This window comes from Drosophila subobscura, chromosome E (assembly GCF_008121235.1).
Source record: "Drosophila subobscura isolate 14011-0131.10 chromosome E, UCBerk_Dsub_1.0, whole genome shotgun sequence".
NCBI classification, from domain to species: domain Eukaryota; kingdom Metazoa; phylum Arthropoda; class Insecta; order Diptera; family Drosophilidae; genus Drosophila; species Drosophila subobscura.
Window position 1 is genome coordinate 6,730,690 of NC_048531.1, and position 26,973 is coordinate 6,757,662.

At 46.3% G+C, this 26,973-nt stretch overlaps 6 protein-coding genes and 1 long non-coding RNA gene across 10 annotated transcripts; 2 read left to right on the forward strand and 5 right to left on the reverse strand.

Moving 5' to 3' along the window:
* Window positions 1-2,064: 2,064 nt before the first annotated feature.
* On the reverse strand, window positions 2,065-6,642 carry LOC117891683 (ras-related protein Rab-3). Of its 2 annotated transcripts, XM_034797260.1 has the most exons (7): window positions 5,973-5,992; window positions 5,350-5,354; window positions 4,093-4,100; window positions 2,899-3,153; window positions 2,528-2,646; window positions 2,294-2,465; window positions 2,065-2,228 (listed from the first exon to the last, which is right to left on the reverse strand). In XM_034797260.1, exons 4-7 carry the CDS (start codon window positions 3,121-3,123, stop codon window positions 2,082-2,084), a joined length of 663 nt encoding a protein of 220 aa, XP_034653151.1. In that variant the 5' UTR covers window positions 3,124-3,153; window positions 4,093-4,100; window positions 5,350-5,354; window positions 5,973-5,992; the 3' UTR covers window positions 2,065-2,081. The 2 variants fall into 2 exon arrangements, with proteins under 2 accessions (XP_034653151.1, XP_034653152.1); XM_034797261.1 differs by lacking the exons at window positions 4,093-4,100; window positions 5,350-5,354 and having other exon boundaries at window positions 2,899-3,150; window positions 5,973-6,642.
* LOC117891680 (carbonic anhydrase 1) lies at window positions 3,362-4,936 on the forward strand. The gene has a single exon (XM_034797257.1). It carries the CDS (start codon window positions 3,389-3,391, stop codon window positions 4,742-4,744), a length of 1,356 nt encoding a protein of 451 aa, XP_034653148.1. The 5' UTR covers window positions 3,362-3,388; the 3' UTR covers window positions 4,745-4,936.
* A 270-nt stretch (window positions 6,643-6,912) lies between the features above and the next one.
* On the reverse strand, window positions 6,913-8,272 carry LOC117891681 (D-aspartate oxidase). The gene is made up of 4 exons (XM_034797258.1): window positions 8,012-8,272; window positions 7,826-7,949; window positions 7,597-7,742; window positions 6,913-7,541 (listed from the first exon to the last, which is right to left on the reverse strand). Exons 1-4 carry the CDS (start codon window positions 8,197-8,199, stop codon window positions 6,992-6,994), a joined length of 1,008 nt encoding a protein of 335 aa, XP_034653149.1. The 5' UTR covers window positions 8,200-8,272; the 3' UTR covers window positions 6,913-6,991.
* Window positions 8,273-8,754: 482 nt separating this feature from the next.
* On the forward strand, window positions 8,755-20,467 carry LOC117891684 (ubiquitin-conjugating enzyme E2 W). 3 transcript variants are annotated; one of them, XM_034797264.1, is made up of 6 exons: window positions 8,755-8,973; window positions 13,969-14,060; window positions 14,256-14,358; window positions 14,427-14,658; window positions 14,742-14,812; window positions 20,457-20,467. In XM_034797264.1, exons 1-5 carry the CDS (start codon window positions 8,950-8,952, stop codon window positions 14,753-14,755), a joined length of 465 nt encoding a protein of 154 aa, XP_034653155.1. In that variant the 5' UTR covers window positions 8,755-8,949; the 3' UTR covers window positions 14,756-14,812; window positions 20,457-20,467. The 3 variants fall into 3 exon arrangements, with proteins under 3 accessions (XP_034653155.1, XP_034653153.1, XP_034653154.1); XM_034797262.1 differs by lacking the exon at window positions 8,755-8,973 and adding an exon at window positions 12,784-13,224; XM_034797263.1 differs by lacking the exons at window positions 8,755-8,973; window positions 20,457-20,467 and adding an exon at window positions 12,784-13,224 and having other exon boundaries at window positions 14,742-15,231.
* Window positions 15,888-17,079, reverse strand: LOC117891682 (CDK-activating kinase assembly factor MAT1). Its single transcript, XM_034797259.1, has one exon. It carries the CDS (start codon window positions 16,962-16,964, stop codon window positions 16,002-16,004), a length of 963 nt encoding a protein of 320 aa, XP_034653150.1. The 5' UTR covers window positions 16,965-17,079; the 3' UTR covers window positions 15,888-16,001.
* Window positions 17,774-18,539, reverse strand: LOC117892634 (eukaryotic translation initiation factor eIF1-like). Its single transcript, XM_034798986.1, has 3 exons — window positions 18,437-18,539; window positions 18,196-18,347; window positions 17,774-18,119 (listed from the first exon to the last, which is right to left on the reverse strand). The coding sequence occupies exons 1-3, from the start codon at window positions 18,537-18,539 to the stop codon at window positions 17,973-17,975; spliced, it is 402 nt and encodes a 133-aa protein (XP_034654877.1). The 3' UTR covers window positions 17,774-17,972.
* Window positions 20,468-25,135: 4,668 nt separating the features above from the next.
* Window positions 25,136-25,968, reverse strand: LOC117890634. The gene is made up of 3 exons (XR_004648588.1): window positions 25,758-25,968; window positions 25,469-25,705; window positions 25,136-25,395 (listed from the first exon to the last, which is right to left on the reverse strand). It is a non-coding gene; the product is annotated as an uncharacterized LOC117890634 (long non-coding RNA).
* Window positions 25,969-26,973: the final 1,005 nt, after the last annotated feature.

A 26,973-nucleotide genomic window follows, 5' to 3' on the forward strand; every position in this document is an offset into this window, starting at 1 on the left:
TTGCGATAGATTGTGGCTATGGCCATGGCTATGCAGTTGTATGTTTAACTATTTTACAAAACAGATCGAATAATGCCGAATAAGTTAGTCAATGTACGCGGCGTCAGCTCTAGTTTTATTTAAGGCATTGTCGTATGGAATTTCTTCTATTACTTAACATTTCCCTCGACTATTCTCCGCTCTCCACTCCACTCTCCTCAGATCCACATTCAGTTGGTTGTTCACTCGTTGTGCATTTTGTGTCTGGCTTCCTATTCCTCGGGTGTGCACTGGGGGAGGGCATACATATGGTAACTCGATTCGTTTTGGGTATTTATAATACAGCGATATGCCTTTAGTTTATATCGTAATTCAAGTGAAACTCTGCGTGTATACACATGCATATTTAACATTAACGAGCATTTGCAAATACACACAGATACGAGTACATTTATTATTCAGTTATTTTCAGTTAAATTTCAGCAGTTCCGTACGTACAGGGTCAGTGTCCCCTCAACTCTGTGTTCGGGGCAGCAGCAGTTGGTTGTGTCTTCTTTTACAGCGTAGAAAAGTAGCTTGGGGTGTGCTTATCAAAACAGAATAGTTCGGGGGCATAGTACTTAGTGTTGGCAAATTAAATGCACCGATCTCTCAGCTGGCTCGGTGGGTTCAATTAATTTCTCTCAATTCAATTTCAATTCGCAAAATCGCAACTCTAGCGATCAGTTGAACAACACAATTTAATAATTTGTGCGCTGTGCGGATAAATTTGGGAAATGAAATTAATTTTGTGTGCGAGGGGGGAGGGAGGGATCATCATTTCGATGCTCAAGTTGCTCTGTCTTCAGCGTGTCATTGTTATTGTCAGAAAGGACGCGAAACATGAAACTGAGACACGGGAAAAACTGCAAACCTACCAACCATACATATGTATAGGCAAATGGATCTGGGTAGTATGTACCATGTATTTATCGTATATGTATAGTATGTTTATGTATGTATATTTTATGTATAGGTATGTATATTTCATTTATCAATTGCAACACATTAAAAGTTTTCCATTTTCACTACACAAATACATACGTACATACATCATAATAATACGATAATAATAATAATAATATTTAATAATTATAATGGCTAAGCAACCACATGTTCATGCATGTATCTGCATATGTATCTGTATCTGTATCTGTATCTTTATCTTTGTCTTTATCTTTTATGTGTGAAATTGCTCCACGGAACCCGCACAACCTTCCAGCCAAGGCACGCCGGGATCGGGGCAATATGTTTATGTGTGTAGATAGTTATAGTGTGTGTTTGCTATAGTTACTATGTTCGATTTCACCAATTTGCTAGCTTTGTGCGTTGTGTCCAAGCATTCAAACTGTACAGTTTAGCCAGCATATGTATATACAAGTGGGAAAGTGCCAGACGCCCATTCCTTTCATTAATGGAGATGGAGAGAAACGGGAATGGAGCTTGCAGTTGCAGTTGCAGTTGAAAGATCAGCACAGAATGTGTGCACATTTAATTAGTGCTGCTGGGGGCCCTAGACTCCTAGACTCCTAGACTCTCTCTCTCTCTTCAATTCGTCGCTCAAGGCAAAAGGTTCAAGTCAAGTCAAAGTTCAACAATTTAGTGCGTTTCTGCGGCAGCCGATTAAATTACACGTTACAAGATACAAATTACCAATTATCGATTACCAATTACAATTGAAACATTGATTAAATAACATCTCTGACATTTACACGGTAGGCAATCGAACGAGCTTTAAGGATATACAAACATACATACATACAATATACGAGTATGGGCTACAAATACAGTGGGTGCACACAGTGAGTGCACACAGCATTCAAATGGCACTCGTCGATACATTCATCTCTTGATTAATGAACTGACTAAAGTAGCTAGCTTTTAGTGCTTTCTTTTTTGTTGTTCTTTGTTTGTTTCTGTTCTGTTTGTTGTTGTTCTCTCAGTTGCTCAGTTGACAGAAAGTTGCGAGTTGTTGTACGAGTTAATTTTCTCTCTCTGTGTGTTTGTGTTTCCGGTTCCGGCTGCTCGTTCTCCTGGGGCTACTGCTGGTGGTGTTGGGCACTCTAACAGTTGCAGTTGGCATTGGGCGTGCCCTGCGGCTGGTCCGTCAAGCGCTGCCCCTTCTGTGCTCCGCCCACTAACGTCGGATCGGCGTCGAGGCTCTCGGACATCTTGTCGCATATAATATCCACCAGGCGCTCGAAGACAGCCTAAAGCAGCAACAGAAAGAGAGGTTAAATAAGAGCTCTCGCAGCGGCCAGTGGCTGACACTCACCTTGACATTCACATTCTCCTTGGCGGACGTCTCGAAGAACTCCACGCCCAGCTGATCGGCCAGTTGGCGGCCCCGCTCGAAGCTAATCACGCGCTGATCCTCCATGTCGCATTTGTTGCCCACCAAAATGACTTGGGCGTTGTCCCACGAGTAGGTTTTGATTTGTGTGACCCTGCGGGAGAGCAGAAAGTCAGTGTGTTTGTGTTTGCGTTTGTCTTGGGGATGTGCTCTCACCAGTCCTGAACCGAGTTGAAGCTGTCCTCGTTGGTGACATCATACATCAGAATGAAACCCATGGCGCCGCGATAGTAGGCTGTGGTGATGGTGCGGTAACGCTCCTGCCCGGCCGTGTCCTGTAAAAGTCAAACGCAATTTGTTCAGGTCTTTGATTTAAGACCACTACAACACCACAATTAACCCGCAAGCAAACCCCACGCACTGCCAGGAGGGAGCAGCAGCAGGCTGTGACACACGAGAGAGGGCCGCAGGTTGGCCTGCGGCAACTTGTTGCCATGATTGATGGGTGTGTAGCCCGTCAATACATCAAGTGGACTGCCATTCAACGACATTCCATTACTATCATCACAAGTGGCGAGCAGACTTACCCAAATCTGAAGCTTCACGCGCTTGTCGTGGCGAAAGACAGTCTTCACCTTGAAGTCGATGCCCACCGTGGAGACGAAGGCGGATGTGAAGCTATCGTCGGCATAGCGGAAGAGGAAGCTCGTCTTGCCCACACTGGAGTTGCCGATGATGAGCAGCTTGAACATGTAGTCAAAGTTCTGATCGGCCGCATCCTTCTGCCACTTGGGATCCCCGCCGCTGGCCATGTCTGTTCAGTGCTCGTTGCTGTCTGTCTGGAATACAGAAAAATACTATAAAGGATCAGCTCAGATGGCTTTGCACTGCCTGTCAAGCTGTGAACGGCAAGTGGGAAACTCATTCAGGTCAGTCTCATCGAAACCTTCGTATCTGCCACAGCACAAGCTGTCGACTCTGAAAATATTGAGAAATTTCATTTCAAAAACAGAAGTTTGACTTTCGGTTGATTTGTACAAAGTTTTTTGTGTTTTTTTATTCGTGTTGCAAGAGAAAATGTTCGACACCACGCTGGGCACTCTGCTTGGCCTCTGCATGCAGATCTGTTGGCTGTTGGCCAGCCAGTTCTTCTGCCAGATGGTGCAGCATCCTCTGCTGACCAGCGCCGTGTGTCTGCTGCTGAGCCTCGTCCGACGGGTGGACCAGCAACTGCTGCGTGAGCGTTTCCAGCTGCTGAAGATCTGGATTACAGACTCGGATCTGCCCACTGACAACTGTGGCTACGACACGACTGACCCTGGAGAGGGGGAACTGGGGAGACAGGGACCCGGGTCTGGCTACCAGAGCCCCATCAATATCGACGAAACACAGCTCAGCCGCCTGGCCATCAGGGAGCTGCTCAACTGGAACCACTACGACGACCTGCCGGCGGGCATTCAGCTGGAGAACACCGGCCACACGGTGGTGCTGCGGGCGCAGTTCCGCGGCAACAGACCGACCATCAGCGGCGCCGATCTGCTGGCCAGCTACACCTTCGTGGAGGTGCGCTTCCATTGGGGCTGGTGCAACAGCGAGGGCTCCGAGCACACCTTGAACCACCGCAAGTTTCCCATGGAGATGCAGGTGATGCACCGTGCCGGCTCCGGCCAGGCACGCTCCTGCACCAGCAGCTACGATCTCCTGACCGTCGCCTTCTTGTTCGAGCTCTCCGCACACAACCCGTTCCTGGACCCACTCGTGCAGAACCTCCGCCAGGTGCGTGTGCCTGGAAAGCGTGTGACTATCTCTCCCTTTCCGCTGAGCTACCTAATGCCCGCCTTCCGGACTGGCTTCTACTCTTACGGTGGCTCGCTGACCCACCCGCCGTTCTACGAGGGCACCGAGTGGCTCATCTTTCCCGAAACTCTGGCCATTAGCGACTTTCAGCTGCGCCACTTTCGACAGCTGCTGGGCCCCGACGGCATCACTCCCATCACAAGGAACGCCCGTCCCGTGCAGTCGCTGGGCAACCGCAAAGTCAGCCTCAACTGCTTCTGTCCCTTCGATGCCAATCAGCGGCCAGTCGATCTTTGCCAGCAGCAGCCTCAGTCGGTGGAAGTGAAGCAGGAAGAAACCGTGAAGCAGAAGCAGGTGGCTTCTGAGGAAGAGGGCGTGCTGCTGGAGTCCATGAACACGACCACCGTCATAACCAGCGACTCTGGGAACTTATGCATGAGCACATTCATGCGCAAGGAGCAGCCACAAGAGAACTACAGCACCACAGCCATTGTCCTCCACAGCGACTCGACGGCCCCCCAGCCGGAGCAGGCTGTTCAAGAAGATTTAACAAGCGGCGAGGGCGGAGCCGATACCATCAGCGTCGTGGGCGATGGCGTCAACATTGGGCTCCAAGGCCATCCCCAGCTGCTGTGAGAGGGTGGAAGGGGCGATCCTTGCTTAATTATTGTTGTGCAGTTCGAAATTTGTTTTTGTTTTTATCACGCGGAACCGGATGCGCAGACGGGACACAGGCTGGCTCCAAGGCCAGCTGCTCTTTGTCCTGGCAGGACTAATTGAATGGCGCGTGTATGGATTAAAGAGTTGCGTTTACATTTACAAACCAAAGCCCTTGCGCCTTGCCACTTGAACCCCGCGAGGCAGCTGGACTGGCGAGTGGTGGGGAAAGTGTTGCAACACAGAATGGATGGGACTTGGGAGCAGATTTCCTTCTCCTTGTGGCTGTTCTCGGTATGGCTGTCACGTCAGTGGACACGGGAAAACAAGCAAAAAGAAAGCAAGGAGCGAGGGGGGAACTGGCACTGGTAGCGGCACGGCCTTGAAAAGTTTCAGCCTTGTCATGGCACGGACACGGGCACAGCCGTTTCAGTTTCAGCTTACAGTTTTCCCATTTGCTCTCGACTCTCGCCTCTCGGCTCTCGTCTTTCACAATTTCCATATGCAAGGCAGGCAGCAGCTCCGCCTGCTTGGACGCGAGCGAGCGACATTGTGTCGATAATTTGTGTGTATAGACAACTTTATCTGCCTTTTGCCTTCTGCCATGGCTTCTGCCACGTCTCCTCCTGCTTCTCCCGCTTCAATCAAAAGTTGCGCAGCAACAAAATGCTGTCAGATTTCTGATGAAAGACTACGACTCTGGCTCTGGGGTCCACCGAGGAGTGCGCGCGTCATCGCCAAGGCCCTGGCAAAAAGGACAGCCCCAAGCCAATGCTCCTGGCAGCGGCTGTCAAGGAGCAGAACCCTCCACTTCTGGAGCCTCAAAGCACCTCTGGAGTGTGTGGCAGAAGCCGGGGGCACAGCGACAGACAGACGTGCTCGAGTCAATAGGCAGGACAGCCTCTTATCAAGAGGCGGCATGGAAATGTTTTTATCTGCCCGACTTCGTGTGATTATCGATTTTTTTTCTGTTGTTTTTTCGCCTCCATGTGGGGGTGGCTCCATCTGCAGCCTCGCTGTTTATTCGTGCTTCAACTTGTCAAATGGTTAAGCAGCTGTTCGGCGGTCAGAGCAAACTATTGGGCTGTGGGTCTGTGGTCTGCTGTTTGCTTTCACTGAACTCCAAGCAATCGGACACCCACGCACGAGAGTGCAATGCGGCGTTATCTTAATATTAAGGTGGGATGTGAGCATTGGGGCCACTTACTGTGTCTTGAGGTTGATGCGGTTGCTCCTGCTGCTCCAATAGATCCCGTTAGCTTGTAGATGCGTTGCCGTTGACGTGCGCTGCTACTGCTGCTGCTGCTGCTGCTGCTGCTGCTGTGTGTGTGTGTGTGTGTCTCTGTGTGGGAGTAGGTGTGTGCAGGTGTGTAGGTGTTTAGGTGTACACGGCTATTTCGCAGACATACACATACGCAAATCGATAATGTGCCTGGGGCTTTGGTTCTGCTTCTGCTTCTGACTCCGCTGTGTGTGGGATTTCGTTTCCCCTGCTTCCGTCCGTTCGGGGGGTGGGGGTTTGTATTGAAAGTTAGCCTTGGCACTGGCCTAACATACGGTACTCTTTGTTTACGGTTACCCAATCAATTATTCAACGTACGCGCACCCACACGTCTCGCCACAGCACTGTAGTCAATCAAATTACTCTGGAGTCGCCTCGAAATGGCGGTGCAAAAGAAATCTTGCCTGGCCTGCCAATTATTTTCTCAACTGTTTCAACTTTTCTTCTGCTCTCGTCAAACGGGGAATATCGCATCGACACGTCGTCTTCGCAGGACTCAAATGAGGGAAAAAATTCGAAGCTCTCAGGCGGCGAATTGGCTGCTGCGGCGAATATGCGAAAGTTTTGTATACGTTTCCATATATCGACTGCTGCCAGAGCTCCCTGCTATCTGCTGTGTGTGTGAAAATCGATTGGGGGGCTGTTTTCCTGGATAATTGGGGGCGAGCTTTCCATTCATGCGGCGGGGCGGACATGCGCACAGTTCGCCATGGACACAGATGCGCTAACCAACACTGGCAGAGCGCCATCAATTTGAAATCTAATCGAGTATTTATATCGGTTATTGGTTTGTGGTTTATTTTATGGTTCATGGTTTAATATCCAAAGCAAAGTGCCCTCACAATAAAGGTCCAAAGATTCTGCGTGGCTTTGATTGTGCTTATAAACAGTTTAATGATTGATCAACAAATATAACAATGCAGCCCAAGTACACCTCTGCCCCCCTACAGCTTGCTATTCCCAGCGAGCATTTCGCGTACAATCTTCACAGCGTACTTGGCTGTGCCAGGCGCTGTGGTCACACCGTAGCCTCCGTGGCCATAGTTGTGTACCACCTTCAGGCGTCTTCCCTCCGCATTGGTGAGCAGTTCTGGCTCCACGCGAACGATCGCACGGTGGGGACGAAGCCCGACGCACTCCCTGACAATTTCCGCCTTCTTGAGGCTCGGCAGGAGGTCGTAGCAGCGCTCCTTGATGGCCATGCTGTCGTACTTGCACCACTCAGTGTTGTAGCTGTCGAACTGCCGGCAGCCGCCCAAGGTGACCGTCTCGAAGCCGGGCAGCACATACGTGTCGTAGTCGCCATAGAAGGCAGTCTTAATCCACGGCGCCCGCACCTTCAGCACCTGACCCCGAATGGGCACCAAGTGCTGATCATTGCACAGCTCCTTGGCTCCCATGCCAGTGCAGTTCACCAAGACATCAAAGTTCTGCTGCACATCGAAGAAGTTCGTCACATGCTGGCGTACCACTTGTCCCCCATTTTTGAGGAATCTGCAAACGAATGTTGAGAGTGAATGATTACTGGTGGTTGCCGGACTGAACTCACTTGCTCGTGGCGTAGGGCAGGAAGAGGCGACTCTCCGTCAAGCAGGTGGTGAAGAAGGAGCCGTACTTCCATCCGCCCTGGCACAGCTTCAGCTCCTCCTCCGTGGCGCGTCGATACACGGGCAGAAGCTTCTCAATGAAGTGGTTCTGAAAGAAACGGCAATGTCTCGTTAATCGAATTAAGCCAATTCAGATAAGAAGCGCTGATAGAGAGACGCCTGGCAACGTACCCGCACGATGGTGGGGGAGGTGCGCGAGTAGATGTAGCCCGACAGCTGGCACACGCCTGCCAGAGGAGCCTCCTTGGAGCGACGCAGTTCATCCCAGTAGTTGAAGGCATCCGTCATCCAATGCCTACAACCGAAAGAAGGATCAGAATGTCGTACTGGACATGACCTTGCAGCATGCGATCGTACTGCGTAATTTCCTGGGTGGGGCCCATGAAACTGGTGCCCGGTCGGAAGATGCCCGCAGCCACATAGCTGACTGTGTCCTCGTTGAAGCGGTCGGCAATGATGGACACCTGGGCCGAGGGAAACTGCTCCTGCAGCTCCAGGGCGGTGGTGAGACCAATAATGCCGCTGCCTAGCACTCCGAAATGCATGATTGTTGATTCGCTGGCCAATCCCGATCCGGTACTGAGCAGCAGCAACCTGCAGCACAATTATTTAACGGCGCCCGGCACTTGTTTAGATAGTGAGTGCAGCTTATCAGTCTATTATATCAGTAAGAACATTTAAACAAACCTCTCTCTCTCTCCCTGTGTCTGATTATCTTTCCCACGCTCATAATCTTTACTCGATTGGTCGAGAAAAAAAGAACCGCTCTTTTTCTATCGTTTTTTAAATTCACTTCAATAGGAATCACAATAAAAAAAGTTAATTGAATCAATTTATATTGAATTTAAAAGAAACAGCTGTCTATGTTTTGTCTATCGACTTTCGATAGATAATACTTGACTATACCAAAATCATAAAAGAAAAATACTAATATCTCGGACTAGAATTACTTTTCATTAGAATTTGTGAGAATACACTGTTGTTTTTAGTGCGCTAGGAGCAAACAACCAAATTAAATTTAAAAAAAATTACTTGCATAAAAGCAGCTGCTCGCTCCTAGCTTTGTGCATATTTGTGTATTTTTGTGCGCCTCTGAGATTTCCGGCACATGTCCAGACGGTCACACTGCACTCTCAACAATATTCAATTCTTAATTTATTTTCTAAAAACAACAACAAATTAAGAACAAAAGTAACGGCACACAGGAAGGCGCTCTTTGAAGTCCAGTGGCAGCTACAGCAGCACTGTGGAGCAGCAGTCCCAGAGGCGTAACCACGGAAACCTTGAGGAGCAACATGACGGCAATGTCGCCCAGTGAGGTGAGTGTTTGGTGCAGCCAGCCCTCCCGTCCCCAACCCAACCCCTTGACAAACACTCGCACTTGTGCAAATGTTAGCTTGCGGCCGGCGTCTGGTTTCTGTTGGACTCCGCCCACCTTCTCCAGCTGATTGTTCGGTTCGATTCCTCTTCCGCAAGCATTGCACAAGGTTCAACGTCACCTTATCGTTTTTTCGGCAACCTGAGCTCTGAGCATTGAGCGCGGCGTGACGCATTCGCAAAGAGTGTGGGGCGAGACGGCTTATCGGCGAAAGCCCAGCTCTCCCAGCTTCCTTGGGTGTCGAGACGGCCGAGACTCATCTCCGATTATTATATAATTGCAGCAGGCTGGCAGGCGGCAATGAAAGAGCCTCTTTGTCCCGTCGTGCCGCATGGCCTCTGCACATTGAGGTCATTGAGGCAGGCCTTTTGCGACCTGCTAATTGCCACCCACGAATACGGATCAACAAATCGACCCGCATGTGCTTTGGCCTGTGCTCTCCCTGTGTTTATGCAACCAAATGCAGGTCTCCCCGTGCACCGACTGCCGTGCACATTCCTGCTGCCGTTTTGTTTATGCCACGTAAACAGTGCGCCTGCAGAGTAGCCTTGACTAGCCCATCGATCCTGTACTGTGCTGTGGCCATTGTACATACCACTCTCATATGGTTGCTCTCACATCGGTTGCCCTCGGCACACACACACACACGCATACCGGCGCACACTGTCTGCCGAAAATAAAAGCTCATCGGATCTGACTCTGCGTCCATCGCTTTCAGTCAGTTTTCGTTGACACGCGAATCCGCACGCGCCGTTCTATATGATATTGTGACGCGAAATCCAGTCCGAATTGGTTAGAGAAGTGCTCCTCAGATTCTGTCGCAACTTTTGATCCGTTTCGTTTTGTTTTTGGTTGTTTCCCCTACCGACCACACGCAGTGTCGTTCGTTTTCCCCGAGTGACATCTTGGCACGCGTTCAAAATATTAATTGCTCGGCGCTCCCAAGCAACGACGTCTAGTTACGCCTCGAGACTTTATAAATAACCAAATTCTATCCATCTATCTCTGTGTCCAATCAAACTATCAAACTATTGGCTGCCGCCCAGTCTTGGGAACCAGTTTACGTCGCTCCAACGATAATCTGGTCGATAATTAAGAAGTCGTCCGCATTCTACGTCCGTCTGCCCAGTATCCAGATTGACGGGCTCTTTCTTGTTGACCTGCTGCTATCCATCATGAAATATGCATGGGACGGGCACGAATTGAGACAATGGGAGTGTGGGCCATAAGGAAGTGTTTGCCCATTGATGCGCTACCCAGAAGCAATGAGCGAGCGATAAACGATTAACGAGGGAGTTGAAATAACAATTCGGATGAAGGCAGCTCCATCTGTGGCCCATCATCTCTGTCCCGTTTTGGGGTTATCGCAGTCAGTGACCGCGGCAAACGTGACGAGATCTAGGCCCTGTCGATTACAGAGGGGAAAGACCTGTCTCTTGTATTTGCCTGCGCAATTCTCTGATCGTTGTGATCAAACATCTTTCAATGATCACTCATCCCTCTTTTGATCAGCAAGTGTATCTTTGCCGGCCGGTTTTTGCATTCCTTCCGCTGTCCGTTGTGGTTGTGGGGCTCGACTTTTCAATTATCAATAAAACACAAATTAATCATTGTTATTGTTGCGGATTGCTGCCGTGATTTTACACAGCTCTGCTTGCAAATTGTAATGCATTTCATTTAATTTCAATTGAATTGTGTCCGGCACTCGCTGCCAGCTCCCCTTTGATCGCATTTTATGGCACTTGCACGCGCCTTTCACGTGTCACCACTTACAACACGTCCTCCTCGCTTTGATAGCCAACGATTGGAGCGCACATGGAAGCGTCAGCAATCAGCTCAGGGGATGCTCTATCAGCACCATGGCACTGGACGGGACTGGTCTGGGCAGAGCGTCGAAGACGCAGACGAAGACGGGGTGGACTGAAACTTGTTGCCTTTGCTTTGTCATCCAACGTGAACGTGAACGTGACGGTGCCGCGGGCTGGGACAGTGACACATGTTCGCCGCTCTCCAGGCAGGTAGCGCTGGCACTGGCGCATCAGGTTTCCGATTATTTAAATCCCGAAAAATAAAAAGCACAATCTCTGACGTCAGAGCGGCTGAATGATGACGTAGCCGTATCGATTGCTGGTGAAGGGCAGGAGGAAGCAGCAAGTTTAAGGTTGCAACAACCGAGAAAAACAGACGACAAAAGAGAACAAAAGCACAATCACAATCACAAGTGCAAGTGCCAGCCACTGCACTGGCCAGCCCATGCTGCCCCCTGTCCCTGTTGGGCCCTTCTGTGTAATGTGCTTAGCATTCTTCTCGTTCAGGAAATCGTTTTATATGGCTTTGGGGCATGTGAAAATTGCATAATTTGGCCAAAGTGGTTCTTCGGGTTTGTTTATTCCGGTCTGCCTTGGACCTGCCACTAGCGTGATTCAGATCCAAGAACTGAACGTTGAATTTGGACCAAACCAATTGCCAAATATTTGTGGGTTTTGCATGTGAATCATTCCCGCCCCCAATCCCACTCGGAGATTCCTAGCAAACCGATTTCGGGGCTTATCAGCTGTGGAAAAGTTTATCAGCCACGAATACTTTGCGGCCGCATCTGTTTTTGGCACGCTTTTTCATCCGCCACCAGCCCACCAGCCCACAAGAGTATCGAAAATTGTTTACACAAAAAATATTCCCCGAAAAATAGCGTAAAAAATAAGAAACAAAGGCCCGAAGTCCCCCTCCCCCGTCCCCTGTCTGTCTGTGTGTCTGCTTTTGTTTATTTGTTTACCCTCTGCGCTGTGCGTTAAGTTGGGAGCTGCTCGAGTGTTATTGTTTAAAGGAATCTGCCAGACCAGACCACAACAGACTGTGGTACGAGTATTGGCGTTAGCTTCTGCTTTTGCCCACAAGCCAAAGACTTCTCATCCGACTCATCAGACTGGCATTAGATTGAATTGCATTTCGTTTGTTTATTGCTTTCGTTGGTTTCCCGTATCGCTGCCTTCTCGGGTGTTGTTGAGCTTTCGTTTCTTTATTTGATGGGCTCTAAAATAAACTCGAGTAACCCTCACCCCAAACCCGCCAGGTGTGTGTTTATTGGCCAAACCAGTCGCCTTGATCTTAGGGAGCAGCCATCTCTGCCTTAATTAGCTTCTAACTGCAGTGTTCTCGGGTGAATTTAGGTAATCGGAGAGCAGTAATCGATCATCTCCAGAATCAGTTGGCGATCAGTTGGGAAGCGGCCAAGAACTCCTCAATGTTGCATCAATTGAAGTGTCTGCCCCATTGACGTACGTCCCGTGGCCACCTTTGTATCTTTTGTTCCCAGTAGTATTAAACACTCTTCTGTTTTCATTTGTGAGTCCCTATCTTGGTGCCTTATCTAATCGGAATCCTTATCAGGTAATGCCTGCGTGCCCCGATAAGCCCCAATGGCCATTGCGGGAGAGTCGAGAGGGGAACTGTGTGACCATCTCGTGATCTGGGAGAGACAAACCAGCTGTGGCGGCAACTTGTTCGCGTATTACGAGCATTACAAACTAGTTTTGGTCTGCAGGCCTCTCCGCACTTCCTCTCCCGCTGCACTTGCGAATTCCCATTTTCGATAGTGCAAAATGAATGTATTGTGCAGCACGAGGCGGGGGCAGGGGACGAGGGGTTGGCATCGCGAACTACGACGACGGATACGCACACAAGCAAACACGTCGCGCCGTCATGGCGTAGCGCCTCGCCTTGCAGTCTCGACTCTCCCGCAAGTTTCTCGCCGATTTCCTGCAGTCGTCCGGCGAACGTTGGCGCACTTGGCGGTTCTCGTCCGACTAGAAAGCGCAGAAGGAAAATGCTCACCCAGGGAAAAGCTGTGCGGTTCGAGGAGGCATATTGAAACGAAACAAAAGCAAAGCGAAGCAAACAGAACCGAACTAAAAGTTGAAGTTTATCTAGGCAACCTGTGAAAAGTGAGAGAAACAGAGAGAAACAAAAACAAAGAACAGAAACAGAAACAAAAAGTGTCGAACTAGTGAAAAATTGTGAGAAATTCTCAGATATTCTACCCGAAAAAAGAAAAGTGTGCAAAATGTTGAAGCTATTCAAGAAAACCAAAGACAAAATACCCAAATCGGAAATAATCACCGAGCCAAAAGAGCCGAAAACGCCGCCCGTCTCCAAATGCGGCAAGCCCTTGCAGCTGGACAACTCGCGCTGGGAGGCAAGTATCCAAAGAGAGAGTGGCAAGCAGAGAGAAGATGCGAGAGAGAGCAGTTTGAACTTTGACCAGTCTATGGGATCGCATTCAATACTTACCCAAATGCAATTTATTTCGATACTTTCGTACTGGCTGTGCTGCGGTTGCGTCATTGGATGAGTGTGAAATGGGGACAGGGGGTAAATGGGCTTCCAAGAATTCAGTGTGATTCCTCACACTCTCCTGGCTATCCCTAAGACGTAGTAGTGTTGCGCTTATCAGACTTTTTATCAGAAGAACAAAATTTGAATCCATTTTACTTTACAGGCCTGTAAAATGGGAACTACTCGATGGGGGGAAGCTCAGAGAAGGAAAACCAGTCGACAGCTCTATTGGTTTCAGTGACATTCGTTTTTATCTTATCATAAACCATTATATACCACTGTGTACCATGTACTAGCCTGCTCTACTAAGTATTTATATAGCGGCTATTGACGTTTGTAAGCCAAAAGAGAAATGGCGCAGAGATAAGGCTGTTGGCTGTGGGCTGTGGTCTGGAAAAAAGGTTTTTAAAGCACAAAGCGCAATTCCGATGTGCAAAAAAAAACACACACAAAACAGGCAACAGCTAAATGTGGCCTGGATGAAGGTGTGTTTTTTTCGCGATAAGATAAATGGAATGGGAGGGCAGAAAGTACTGGCATGGCCATGCCGTGCCTTGCTATCAAAGTAATTCGCTAATTCTTGCTTTTCCTTTGTACTTTACAGCGCCGGCTGCACAAAGAGCTGATGTCCCTGATCAAGGAGCCGCCACCGGGTGTTACCGTCGACACCGAAAGTGTACAGCAAAATTTATCTGAGTAAGTGCAGCAGAACCGCGCTCAGCGATCGGAGTAGGCCAAGTTCAGCGAAAACTGAAACGGGTTTCATAAAAGCGCAAACAAATAAAAACTTAATTTAGCACCGGCCTGAGCTGCGTTTTGCGAATGTGACAACAAAGCCAGCAATTGTTGGACGCTCACTTACCCGCTCATCTCTTTTTCACTCGATTACAGATGGAAATTAAACATTAAAGGTTTCGAGGGCACCCTTTACGAGGGCGAGGACTTCCAGTTGCTGTTCAAATTCAACAATAAATATCCCTTTGATTCGCCTGAGGTATGAGCAAGCGAAACATGCGACACGCAGCGAACACAAAACACTGACTGTCCTTTGTCTATTCGCAGGTGACCTTCATCGGCAACAATATACCCGTGCATCCACATGTCTACAGCAATGGACACATCTGCCTGTCCATTCTGACGGAGGACTGGTCCCCGGCGCTGTCCGTGCAATCCGTGTGCCTTAGCATAGCTTCCATGTTGAGCAGCTGTCGCGAGAAGAAACGGCCTCCAGACAACGCGCTCTACGTCAAGACCTGCAATAAAAATCCCAAAAAGACTAAATGGTGGTACCACGGTGAGTAGAGTGCCCCAGCAAAATGTACTCGGTGCACGATCTAATAATTCATCATTTGTGTTTATTCTCCCGTCTATGTGCAGATGACTCTGTTTAGTTAAAGTTGCAATTTATTACTACTGCCGCCTGCTGCTACTGCTGCTGCTGATGTTGTGTGCGAACAACAAGGAAAATCCACACAAACACCAATGCCCACACAGAAATTCAGCAAATATGAGGAATACAGAAATAGACACACAGCCAAATCGATCCCAGGCAGGGGCATACCATGAACGAACCATCCAGTAACTGATAGACAAGACACTGAATTGCTTAAGCTGCAGCTAGCTTTAGGGGAACTATCACAAGAGGAGAAATGCGAAAATCAAATCAAATCAACAATAAGATAACTAACTAACAGTAGTGAATGGCAAACAATCAATGTGCCGCCGGTCAGGCATGGCCCCACTCTAATTCTAGCTATCTGTAATCAACGAAAGGCGTGTGCGAAACCCTATTACTAAATGTTAACATTTTAAATTAGATTATTAAGACCAAATTTACGTCTAAATTAAATGTTATGCTATCATCTAACTAAGCGTATGTGAAACTAATCACGATCTGCCAACTGTTTGATAGTTCTTGAAGACGCAGCAGCAGCAGCTTCCACATTCCACTGGCAGACACCCCCTCGAGAAGCCGCTGCTTGGTCCTGGCTGGAGACAGAACCCGTGTCCACCACCCCACCCCATCGTAACTCATGAGTCATTGTAGTTAAGTTGAAGCATTTTAAATGTATTAGAAGCCACATCTGTATATCGCAATCATCACCATCATCCGCACTGCACACTCTGTAATCTTCGATCATTTGACCATTTCCCCATTCCTCCCTTCATGCGGCATCCGACATCCATGTGTTTGGCCAAAAATCTCGCTTGTGGCACGATCGCAAAACATATTTACCTCTTACTGTTCAAGTAGATCTAGAATGTGACGAGCTACTCGTTGAACTACCATATAATTTATCTTTAATCTGTATATTGTATAAAGAGACCGACCTACCCCCCCCCCAGTAACCACCCCAATGTATGATTGTCTAGGATATATATACCACGCCTACATATATATATGTACTGTTGCAAGTATTTAATAAAACCAAGTCTGTAATCAAATGGGAGCGCCCGCCGACTCTCGACTTCTCGACTGGTTTCTTTCCCACAACGCCACAAATGTTAAATGATAATCCAATGTTCATTGCAGTAAATTAAGTAGATATATTATGGTATGATGAGTGGATTATATAGGACACATTTGTTCAACAAATAAGCGTGCTGTGCTCTAGTTCTGTCATCCTATTCGGGCGCTCATATGCCCGCTGCCACGCCCGCTGTGGGAGTGTAGAAGAGACCCTGCAGCGCCTCCTGGAGGGCACGCTCACAGGCCATGGTGGAGGTGAAGCCGCCGGCGTTCTCCTGTTGCGTCTCGGGACGTATGTGAGTGATGTAGCCCTCGGACTCAATCTCATCAGTGGGCGGTGGAGTGGGTCCGTCTGTGATGGCGATCAACGGCTCGTAGACAAAGAGCGGACCCTCCTCCGACTTTGGTACGGGAATCAGGGTGGGATCTGCCGTCTGACCAAACTTGATGCCCGTGGAGAACTCATTCGACGACTTCGGCGGCGGCAGCTGCTTCTCCTCCTCGCGCTGCTTCTCTGCCTTTTCGGCAAACTCAGTCACAATCTGGGCAGCATCCTTGCCGCTGTACATGAGCTCCTCGATGAGAGCCTGCTTATCACGGGCCTTCTTCTTTTTGTGCTCGGTCTCCAGCTCGTCGAGCTCCTTCTTGCGCGACTCCTCCTGCACGCGCTCCAGCTCGAGCATCTCCTCCAGGGCGGACTCATCGCGACCCACGCGCGTCTTGTTGCGCTGGATGACATCACGGTTGTCCCGCTTGTAGGCCTCGATGCGTTTGTTCGTCTCGATGATCTCGATGTTGTTGCACAGGTTGTACACAATGTCCTCGATCTCCTCCAGGTAGTCGTTGTACTCCTCCAGCGTGCCGAAGTCCTCTTCGCGTTTGTTGTAGTCGCGCAGAATGCGCCTCCTGATGTCCACCTCCTTCTCCACTTGGGGATCCTCGAAGAGCTGCACGCGGAAGTTGTTGCGGCGCAGTGGCACCATGCACTCGGGACATGCCCCGGATCCCTTGAGAAACAGCAGGTCCACGCACGACTCGCACAGCGTGTGGCCGCAAACGTTGACCATCAGCTTGAGCGACGGATTCCTGTACTTGGTGGTCTTGCACCGCGGGCATGCCTGGTCTTCCATGCTGCTGGATGGACCTGATAGAGCCTCTATGTCCTCAAAATCAGGATTATTTACAAATACAAATTGTATTTATTTATTACTTTTTTTTATTTAAAAATTTGTCCACTATCGATGGTGGCCACTATCGATGTATTCCCAGCCCTAGTTTCCAGCGGAACTATCGATAAAATATACCAAAATATACCTTCTCATGTAAAAAAAAAACCGCCGTCTTAAAATCATATTCCACGATTTCTATGTTCTATTTGATATTACTAGCATGCAAAGACTTTCCGCACTGAAACAGTAATTGAATCCGATTAGAGAATCAATTTGGCTTATTTTAAATTCTCATTTTTATTGGATTGTATACCTTATAACCTTATATTTTACATCGGACGTCTTCAGTGTTCGATAAAATATACCGTCAGACCCTCTAAAATATACCAAAATATACCTTCTCATAATATAAAATATTGACATGTGAAAATATCGATACATGTGAGTTTAGGGGATATTCTGACTGGATAAAATATATTAATGGGTAGATTTTATTGGGATTTATAATCAATGCACCCTCTTCTGAATTAGGACAAATTCGCACCTTTCCTTTGGTTGTTTTACATCTTTAAATCATGTACCACGACTTGTTTTTCTACTTATCGATGCATAGGGCTGACTGCAAAAAGCTATCGGTATCTTTGTGCGATACTCGGCGCCTAAATATTAAATTTAATTGCACTGCCCAGTTCTTTGTGATAGTTGTGAAAATCCAAGAGGAACTAAAACACCTGCCCCTGAAGTATAAAGCAATTTCAGATAGTGTCCCATTGTACTAAGCAACGTCCGTTGTTTATTTAAATTGAACATTTAATTTATTTATAACATCTTTCTCAATTAATGGTCTATTGCTTCTGTCTTTGTGTTAATGTTCTATCAAGATTGTTTTTAGATAATTTAAACGAAGAAGAACTTCTGCATGTTGAATGTGGCTTAAGAATGAAATATTTTTTGTTCCTTGGCATCCGCTTAAAAGCCGTGCACCTTCAGCTGGTCGGGTTTGGCTAATCCAACCTTAGTCAACCATTGACAGATGTTCTCACGTTGATCGCCCTGCAGCTGCAGAACTTCACCATACTCCGGATGCTCGATCACAGTTCCATTGCAGGCAAATTCCTATAAATGCGAAGGCAGATTGATCATTTACACGGCCCACAAGGGAAAATTGGCCACCGGCCAAACGGGCACCTACCTTTTTACAGGAGCGGACTATTTTCTTCAAGTCATACTCCGCGGACAGGCCCTGGACAGTGGTAAGCGTCTTGCGACCGTTCCTCTGCTGGATTCTTATGTGCACAAGCCCGTGCACACCACTTCGACCACTTCGCCGAACCAATCCGCGTGCTGAATGCGATGGAAGTAGCCATTCACCGACCAAGCATGGAACAGAGTCCCCAGAATTGGATATTTGGAAAGCACCAGGAGCCCGGCACCCATTACACCACTGTGGAAGTAGTGGGCATAGGGCAGAACACTGGACGTCTTCTCCTGTAATTGCTCGCTGTCATGCTGAGCCCACACCTCCTGAATTGACATGATATCACTCGATATTTGCCGCTGCTCAGTTCTTTGCAAATAGCCTCAAGACGCGGCCCGCGATCACTTGACACATATGGAATGCCCCTACAATATCGAATTTGAGATCAGATTAGATTTGGGGCCTGTGCGTAACCTTGTCGAGTCCATTAGGGGTAGTGCTCACCAAATGTTCAGGGTTAAAATGTTCAGCTCCAACAGCAGCTTCTTTATATGGCTATTGTTGTTTATATGGCGGTTGTTGGCATTCTTTTAAAAACAAAAAACAAATCAAAGGTGTAATACACTATCAGTGCGACCGCGTACTGTAAATACAGCTTGACTCTCGGAAATATACCGAAATATACCTTTTCATTTTCAAAGTATACCGTATATCCTACATCATTTTACTTGATTTTGATATTCCGCCAAATATTACCAGCTAGTACGGATTCTCAGCGCTAAAACTTGAATTTTATACGATTAATGAATCAATTCCGCGTAAGATTGGCTAATTTTCATGACTTCGTTTTATTGGATTGTCTCCAATTTTAGGATCAAAAGCAAAATTGACGAATATGATTTACATTGGTATATTTACGGTATATTAGAAAAATTATAAGGTATATTTCGGTATACTTCTAAGGATCAGACGGTATATTTTATCGATAAAACTACGGTCACATTGAAAGAAGATCACGCGCTTTGTTTCACAAATATTAAAATCATAAAAACCAAAACAAAAGGGATAAATAGTCATCAAAAAATTAAGTAAAACGCTAAACAGGTATGGCAGACACCGCAGAATGTCAATTGCAGATCGAGTAAAAGGCCGCATGTGCCAAACAGACAGCATGTACCATTTTCAGCCCTCCACATGGCTGGCGTCGGAACAGGTAGTGGATAGTTTGATAATTTTGCATATTTATCAAAGCTTTGTATTTTTAGAACTCTTATCTTGTGCTGCGAGCCGATGTATGTAAACGTCGGGACTGGCGAGGTCTATTCCGCTGTGGGAAAGTTTAATTGGCACGTGGATCTGGAAGAGGCGCACTTTGCCAACGTCTGCACAACAATCCTGGACACGGTCCAGGGAGAAGGCACCCAGGTAAACTTCGGCAATCCGATGATAGTTCAGATGAGGGCGAGGAGGCACGCATTGATGACACCCAGCAAACAGAGAATGTGAGTACATCTGCGGAACGCATTGATATACACAATTTATGCCCAATCTTGTGTTCGTTTTCTTCCTCCACAGTTGGCCAATGAAGAGGCTGCCAGCAGAGGTCTCTGAGCAAGTTTTGAGCATGTGCTCCAGATCCTCAACAATTTAGCCGACGAGCGGGGCTGCAAACATAAGTTGATAGTGCTGCTGGGCTACTATTGCTTTGACTTCATCAATCAACGGAAGCTGAACGCCAGGTTATAAGCGAAAGTATGCTCGTCGAGACGGAACTCGTAAAGATTCTGCGACCACCGCGTCAACCGTTTCAGCTGGATAAGCTGGCCTTGACATATGGCTCCCATTTCATAGCGAGACGACGCTGCATATGTCCGACGGCTCGTAGAAGCTGAGCAAGTGCATGTCCCGGCCCATACGAAGCACATCTTCATCAAAAATCGTGTGGCAGAGGCCTGTGTGGATATTTCGAGGATGTGTGGATGCCTGGGCAGGGCATCGTATTTGCGACATTTGCTCCGCAAGATAGATCCTATTTTGTCAATCGATGCACTGAGAAGAAGGTAAGGCTAAGAATAACTCTGCCAGCTACTCTCCTTTTACATAGTCCTGTTTTCTGTATTTCAGGAAATTGAAATCATCTTTGACATCAGGAGGATGAGTATCTTTCGCGTCCCTTGCAGCTCTCCGATGAACAAATGGCCGATGTACTGACAGACAGAACAATAAGGTGGACCAGCTGGAGCGTGAATGCCCAGCTTCCCGCATTACATCAAGGAAGGCTGTCGGGTCCGGACAAACAGGACTATAAGCAGTACTCCTGGAGGGACTCCTACTTAGTGGCCGACTCCCAATCTCAGGGTGCAGGCTAAAATTAACACCCATAACCTGCACATGTATGCATAGATACTAATTTGTATGTAATGAACAATTTTTGTATATTAAAAAGAATAGCATACTTTTAGAGGGCTCAATATTCATGTGAAATTTGTGAAGTATCTTTTGGGGGCTGCTTTGATTCCAAAAAGTATAGTATACTTTCGTGGTGAAAGGATCTCAATTACAAAAATGCCTACAACAGCCATACCTTGCAGTCCTTGAGGTCCTTGATCGATTCAAAGGATACAGGAGACGTCTCCGCTCACAAGGATTCGTGGCATGTCCTGATACGACAGGAAACAGCCGAGTTATAGGGATGTGGGGATTCGTTAAAAGAAAAAGGGTGAAATGGCATTATCCTTGATGTCCTTGCATCCAAAAAGGTTGCATACAATCCGGGTCATTGTCCTGATCACGAGGAGGCATGGCATGTCCTGATCCGACAGGATATAGCCGATAAAGAGCGTCGTAGGGTTAAGATTAAAAAACAACGGTAAAATGGCATTATCCTTAATGTCCTTGCATCCAGAGTGATTGCAAAAGATCCAGGACATTGTCCCGATCACGAGGGGGTGTGGCATGTCCTGATCGGCCCATTAATAAAGGAGAAAACAACAAAAGAAAACTGCCCTGTTGTTGTTGTCAATTTATGTTGTTGTTGTTGTACAAAAAAGTTGTTTTTGTTATTTTTGTACAATAATTGTTTGTTGTACAACAAGAAATTGTTTGTTGTACAACAAACAACTGCTGAAATTGCTTCGCTCAAGTGGCAATTTTCGGACCAAGTACTAGGCGAACATAAATCAGCAGAAGGTAGCTGGTTCTTTTGTTTTTTTTCCTCTCAAAAGTTGGCTGCTATGAAACTGAGCGGTTTTTTTTAAATCTCAAGCCACGGCTGAAACTAATTGTTTGCCAAATATCAGCGATTTGAAAAAAAACGTAGCTGCCAGCTCTTGACACATTGCTTTTGGCGTTGTACAGCACTAAAAAAATAGCTCAGCTATTTTAGTTCCAGCAGTGGCCGTTGATCGCTGGAGCGCCACTGTGCACAAACAACTGGCAAACAATTAGTTTCAGCCGTGGCTTGAGATTTAAAAAAAACCGCTCAGTTTCATAGCAGCCAACTTTTGAGAGGAAAAAAAACATAAGAACCAGCTACCTTCTGCCACTAACCAAATAGTATAATAGATATCCAGCTTCGAAGAAGCAAAACGTCACCGCAAAATGTGCGCCTTGGAGTCCCAGGCCTCTGCCTGGAGTCCCGGCTACAAGTATTAGTGCGTATAGAACACGCAGCAGAAGCCCAAGCTACATGGGTATTAGTGTTTGTAGAGCGCGCAGCTAGAAGCTACATTTGTATAAGTTCGTGTAGCCAATGATTTTGTAGCGCTCCAAACCGGTTTCACACGGACACTGCAAGCAATGTATGTGTTGGTGCGTTGACTTCCTAAACTGTGATGAAACGAAAATTCGTTTTGATGATTTGATTTTGTTTTCGGGGCTTGGCGTATGAACCTGACCTGCATAGACCCACCGCGTACTTATTATTTTGTATATAAATATACATATATATATGTTTATATATTTATATATATATTGTATATATATATATTGTAGTAGTAATAGTAATAGATGAAGAATATATATATACTATATATATATATACTGTATATATACATTCTTGATCAGCATCAATAGCCGAGTAGATTAAGCTATGTCTGTCTGTTCTTCCGTCCGTCTGTTCCTTCCTTCGTCCGTCCGTCTGTACATTATACATACATATGTAAATTATGTACACAAATAAAACAAAAAAATAATAAGTACGCGGTGGGTCTATGCAGATTTTAGTGCCTTGCTTGGGCATCAAATTTGAGGTCAGTTGTCCAAATCTCGATTTGCCGATGGGAGACGGAGGAAAATGTGCAAGTGTTAATGTGTGTGTACATGTGCAAGGCAGCCGCCTTGCCATCAAACATGTCTCCATGTCCCGTTCCGTCAAAACTTCTTGCTTGTTCACACCGTGACTCTGAATACTCTAATGGGAAATATTTGTATCGCAAAGTCGATTGCCGCAATTCATTATTTGTATACATATTCAGATGTTAATATCCGTTACCCCTTTCACCATAAATTATATAAAGCTTATAAAGGTCACACAAAACAAATTTATTTTGATATTGAGGGGCAAGCTACTTCATAAAGTCTTGAGGGTTTTCATTTTAAATGGTATGTTAGCTCACAAGCAAAAAAAAAAAAAAAGAAAAGGTTTCAAGCGCTAACAATTAAAGCGCACATGAAGTCGAGAACAGAAACGACGACGAGAACAGCAGTTGAAAAGTTGTATGAAATGAAATGAAATGATTTGTCTGTAAAAGATGGATTTGGTAACAATGTTGATAATACGGCAGCAACGAAGTCGAGAAGCGACGGCGTTTCCATAATATGCATACAATTTTGAATAAAGCAGTATAAAATCTGCATTTAAAACAATTACAGCATTCAAATACAATAACAACTTTTATTGGTATATTTATTTTTTCCAACCCCCAAGGGTCTGGCCACCAACCCCCACCCCTCATTCTGCACATGTTGCGGCAGGTCAGGTTCATACGCCAAGCCCCGAAAACAAAATCAAATCATCAAAACGAATTTTCTTTCCTAAACTGTGAGTTTAGGAAGTCAACGCACCAACACATACATTGCTTGCAGTGTCCGTGTGAAACCGGTTTGGAGCGCTACAACATAATTGGCTACACGAACTTATACAAATGTAGCTTCTAGCTGCGCGCTCTACAAACACTAATACCCATGTAGCTTGGGCTTCTGCTGCGTGTTCTACATGCACTAATACTTGTAGCCGGGACTCCAGGCAGAGGCCTGGGACTCCAAGGCGCACATTTTGCGGTGACGTTTTGCTTCTTCAAAGCTGGATATCTATTATACTATTTGGTTAGTGCCACGGCTGAAACTAATTGTTTGCCAGTTGTTTGTGCACAGTGGCGCTCCAGCGATCAACGGCCACTGCTGGAACTAAAATAGCTGAGCTATTTTTTTAGTGCTGTACAACGCCAAAAGCAATGTGTCAAGAGCTGGCAGCTACGTTTTTTTTCAAATCGCTGATATTTGGCAAACAATTAGTAAAAAAAACCGCTCAGTTTCATAGCAGCCAACTTTTGAGAGGAAAAAAAACAAAAGAACCAGCTACCTTCTGCTGATTTATGTTCGCCTAGTACTTGGTCCGAAAATTGCCACTTGAGCGAAACAATTTCAGCAGTTGTTTGTTGTACAACAAACAATTTCTTGTTGTACAACAAACAATTGTTGTACAAAAATAACAAAAACAACTTTTTTGTACAACAACAACAACATAAATTGACAACAACAACAGGGCAGTTTTCTTTTGTTGTTTTCTCCTTTATTAATGGGCCGATCAGGACATGCCACACCCCCTCGTGATCGGGACAATGTCCTGGATCTTTTGCAATCACTCTGGATGCAAGGACATTAAGGATAATGCCATTTTACCGTTGTTTTTTAATCTTAACCCTACGACGCTCTTTATCGGCTATATCCTGTCGGATCAGGACATGCCATGCCTCCTCGTGATCAGGACAATGACCCGGATTGTATGCAACCTTTTTGGATGCAAGGACATCAAGGATAATGCCATTTCACCCTTTTTCTTTTAACGAATCCCCACATCCCTATAACTCGGCTGTTTCCTGTCGTATCAGGACATGCCACGAATCCTTGTGAGCGGAGACGTCTCCTGTATCCTTTGAATCGATCAAGGACCTCAAGGACTGCAAGGTATGACTGTTGTAGGCATTTTTGTAATTGAGATCCTTTCACCACGAAAGTATACTATACTTTTTGGAATCAAAGCAGCCCCCAAAAGATACTTCACAAATTTCACATGAATATTGAGCCCTCTAAAAGTATGCTATTCTTTTTAATATACAAAAATTGTTCATTACATACAAATTAGTATCTATGCATACTGTGCAGGTTATGGGTGTTAATTTTAGCCTGCACCCTGAGATTGGGAGTCGGCCACTAAGTAGGAGTCCCTCCAGGAGTACTGCTTATAGTCCTGTTTGTCCGGACCCGACAGCCTTCCTTGATGTAATGCGGGAAGCTGGGCATTCACGCTCCAGCTGGTCCACCTTATTGTTCTGTCTGTCAGTACATCGGCCATTTGTTCATCGGAGAGCTGCAAGGGACGCGAAAGATACTCATCCTCCTGATGTCAAAGATGATTTCAATTTCCTGAAATACAGAAAACAGGACTATGTAAAAGGAGAGTAGCTGGCAGAGTTATTCTTAGCCTTACCTTCTTCTCAGTGCATCGATTGACAAAATAGGATCTATCTTGCGGAGCAAATGTCGCAAATACGATGCCCTGCCCAGGCATCCACACATCCTCGAAATATCCACACAGGCCTCTGCCACACGATTTTTGATGAAGATGTGCTTCGTATGGGCCGGGACATGCACTTGCTCAGCTTCTACGAGCCGTCGGACATATGCAGCGTCGTCTCGCTATGAAATGGGAGCCATATGTCAAGGCCAGCTTATCCAGCTGAAACGGTTGACGCGGTGGTCGCAGAATCTTTACGAGTTCCGTCTCGACGAGCATACTTTCGCTTATAACCTGGCGTTCAGCTTCCGTTGATTGATGAAGTCAAAGCAATAGTAGACCAGCAGCACTATCAACTTATGTTTGCAGCCCCGCTCGTCGGCTAAATTGTTGAGGATCTGGAGCACATGCTCAAAACTTGCTCAGAGACCTCTGCTGGCAGCCTCTTCATTGGCCAACTGTGGAGGAAGAAAACGCACACAAGATTGGGCATAAATTGTGTATATCAATGCGTTCCGCAGATGTACTCACATTCTCTGTTTGCTGGGTGTCATCAATGCGTGCCTCCTCGCCCTCATCTGAACTATCATCGGATTGCCGAAGTTTACCTGGGTGCCTTCTCCCTGGACCGTGTCCAGGATTGTTGTGCAGACGTTGGCAAAGTGCGCCTCTTCCAGATCCACGTGCCAATTAAACTTTCCCACAGCGGAATAGACCTCGCCAGTCCCGACGTTTACATACATCGGCTCGCAGCACAAGATAAGAGTTCTAAAAATACAAAGCTTTGATAAATATGCAAAATAATCAAACTATCCACTACCTGTTCCGACGCCAGCCATGTGGAGGGCTGAAAATGGTACATGCTGTCTGTTTGGCACATGCGGCCTTTTACTCGATCTGCAATTGACATTCTGCGGTGTCCGCCATACCTGTTTAGCGTTTTACTTAATTTTTTGATGACTATTTATCCCTTTTGTTTTGGTTTTTATGATTTTAATATTTGTGAAACAAAGCGCGTGATCTTCTTTCAATGTGACCGTAGTTTTATCGATAAAATATACCGTCTGATCCTTAGAAGTATACCGAAATATACCTTATAATTTTTCTAATATACCGTAAATATACCAATGTAAATCATATTCGTCAATTTTGCTTTTGATCCTAAAATTGGAGACAATCCAATAAAACGAAGTCATGAAAATTAGCCAATCTTACGCGGAATTGATTCATTAATCGTATAAAATTAAAGTTTTAGCGCTGAGAATCCGTACTAGCTGGCAATATTTGGCGGAATATCAAAATCAAGTAAAATGATGTAGGATATATGGTATACTTTGAAAATGAAAAGGTATATTTCGGTATATTTTCGAGAGTCAAGCTGTATTTACAATACGCGGTCGCACTGATAGTGTATTACACCTTTGATTTGTTTTTATACCCGGTACTCGAAGAGTAAATAGGGTATATTGTATTTGTGCGGATAACGGTTGTATGTAACGCACAGAAGGAAACGGCCACTGCTGGAACTAAAATAGCTGAGCTATTTTTTTAGTGCTGTACAACGCCAAAAGCAATGTGTCAAGAGCTGGCAGCTACGTTCTTTTTCAAATATCAGCGATTTGAAAAAAAACGAGAAGGGACTTGGAAGACGCTTCTTACGCGTCACAACTTTTATACCCGGCACTACTACACAGTACTACATCTGCAACTTAGCGGTTATTTGTCAAATTTTAAATTTTTTCTTCATCTGTCATCTACATCAACAACACTGCTCACGCCAACACGCTCCTTTAGCTCGCCACCCTCCTCTATAGACACACACTGCAGAGTTAGGGCAGAGTCGCGGCAGAGGCAGCGGCAGAGATGTGTCAGGGGCAGAGGCCATAAACTGCGCGAAGCAGAGTGTGCTCCTATAAGCTGCGGGACCGGGTGGGTTTGGCCACTGAAAATTAATTTCTCCATTGTGGCTATAATAATGATCCAATCGGATCCCAATTGCACTCTCAGCTTGGAAGTCGGCCACTTGTTATCCTGAC

Coding starts and splice junctions, on each gene's coding strand:
- LOC117892634 (XM_034798986.1), bottom strand. CDS start 18,539: ATGTCAATTCAGGAGGTGTGGGCTCAGCATGACAGCGAGCAATTACAG. Junction 18,348..18,436: donor CTTCCACAGTGGTGTAATGG/GTGCCGGGCTCC, acceptor CATCGCATTCAG/CACGCGGATTGGTTCGGCGA. Junction 18,120..18,195: donor TAGTCCGCTCCTGTAAAAAG/GTAGGTGCCCGT, acceptor TCGCATTTATAG/GAATTTGCCTGCAATGGAAC.
- LOC117891680 (XM_034797257.1), top strand. CDS start 3,389: ATGTTCGACACCACGCTGGGCACTCTGCTTGGCCTCTGCATGCAGATC.
- LOC117891682 (XM_034797259.1), bottom strand. CDS start 16,964: ATGGAAGACCAGGCATGCCCGCGGTGCAAGACCACCAAGTACAGGAAT.
- LOC117891683 (XM_034797261.1), bottom strand. CDS start 3,123: ATGGCCAGCGGCGGGGATCCCAAGTGGCAGAAGGATGCGGCCGATCAG. Junction 2,466..2,527: donor TTCAACTCGGTTCAGGACTG/GTGAGAGCACAT, acceptor GCTCTCCCGCAG/GGTCACACAAATCAAAACCT. Junction 2,229..2,293: donor AGGAGAATGTGAATGTCAAG/GTGAGTGTCAGC, acceptor TTGCTGCTTTAG/GCTGTCTTCGAGCGCCTGGT.
- LOC117891684 (XM_034797262.1), top strand. CDS start 13,093: ATGTTGAAGCTATTCAAGAAAACCAAAGACAAAATACCCAAATCGGAA. Junction 14,061..14,255: donor GTACAGCAAAATTTATCTGA/GTAAGTGCAGCA, acceptor ACTCGATTACAG/ATGGAAATTAAACATTAAAG. Junction 14,359..14,426: donor ATCCCTTTGATTCGCCTGAG/GTATGAGCAAGC, acceptor GTCTATTCGCAG/GTGACCTTCATCGGCAACAA.
- LOC117891681 (XM_034797258.1), bottom strand. CDS start 8,199: ATGCATTTCGGAGTGCTAGGCAGCGGCATTATTGGTCTCACCACCGCC. Junction 7,950..8,011: donor CCCACCCAGGAAATTACGCA/GTACGATCGCAT, acceptor TTTCGGTTGTAG/GCATTGGATGACGGATGCCT. Junction 7,542..7,596: donor CTGCCCTACGCCACGAGCAA/GTGAGTTCAGTC, acceptor ATTCGTTTGCAG/ATTCCTCAAAAATGGGGGAC.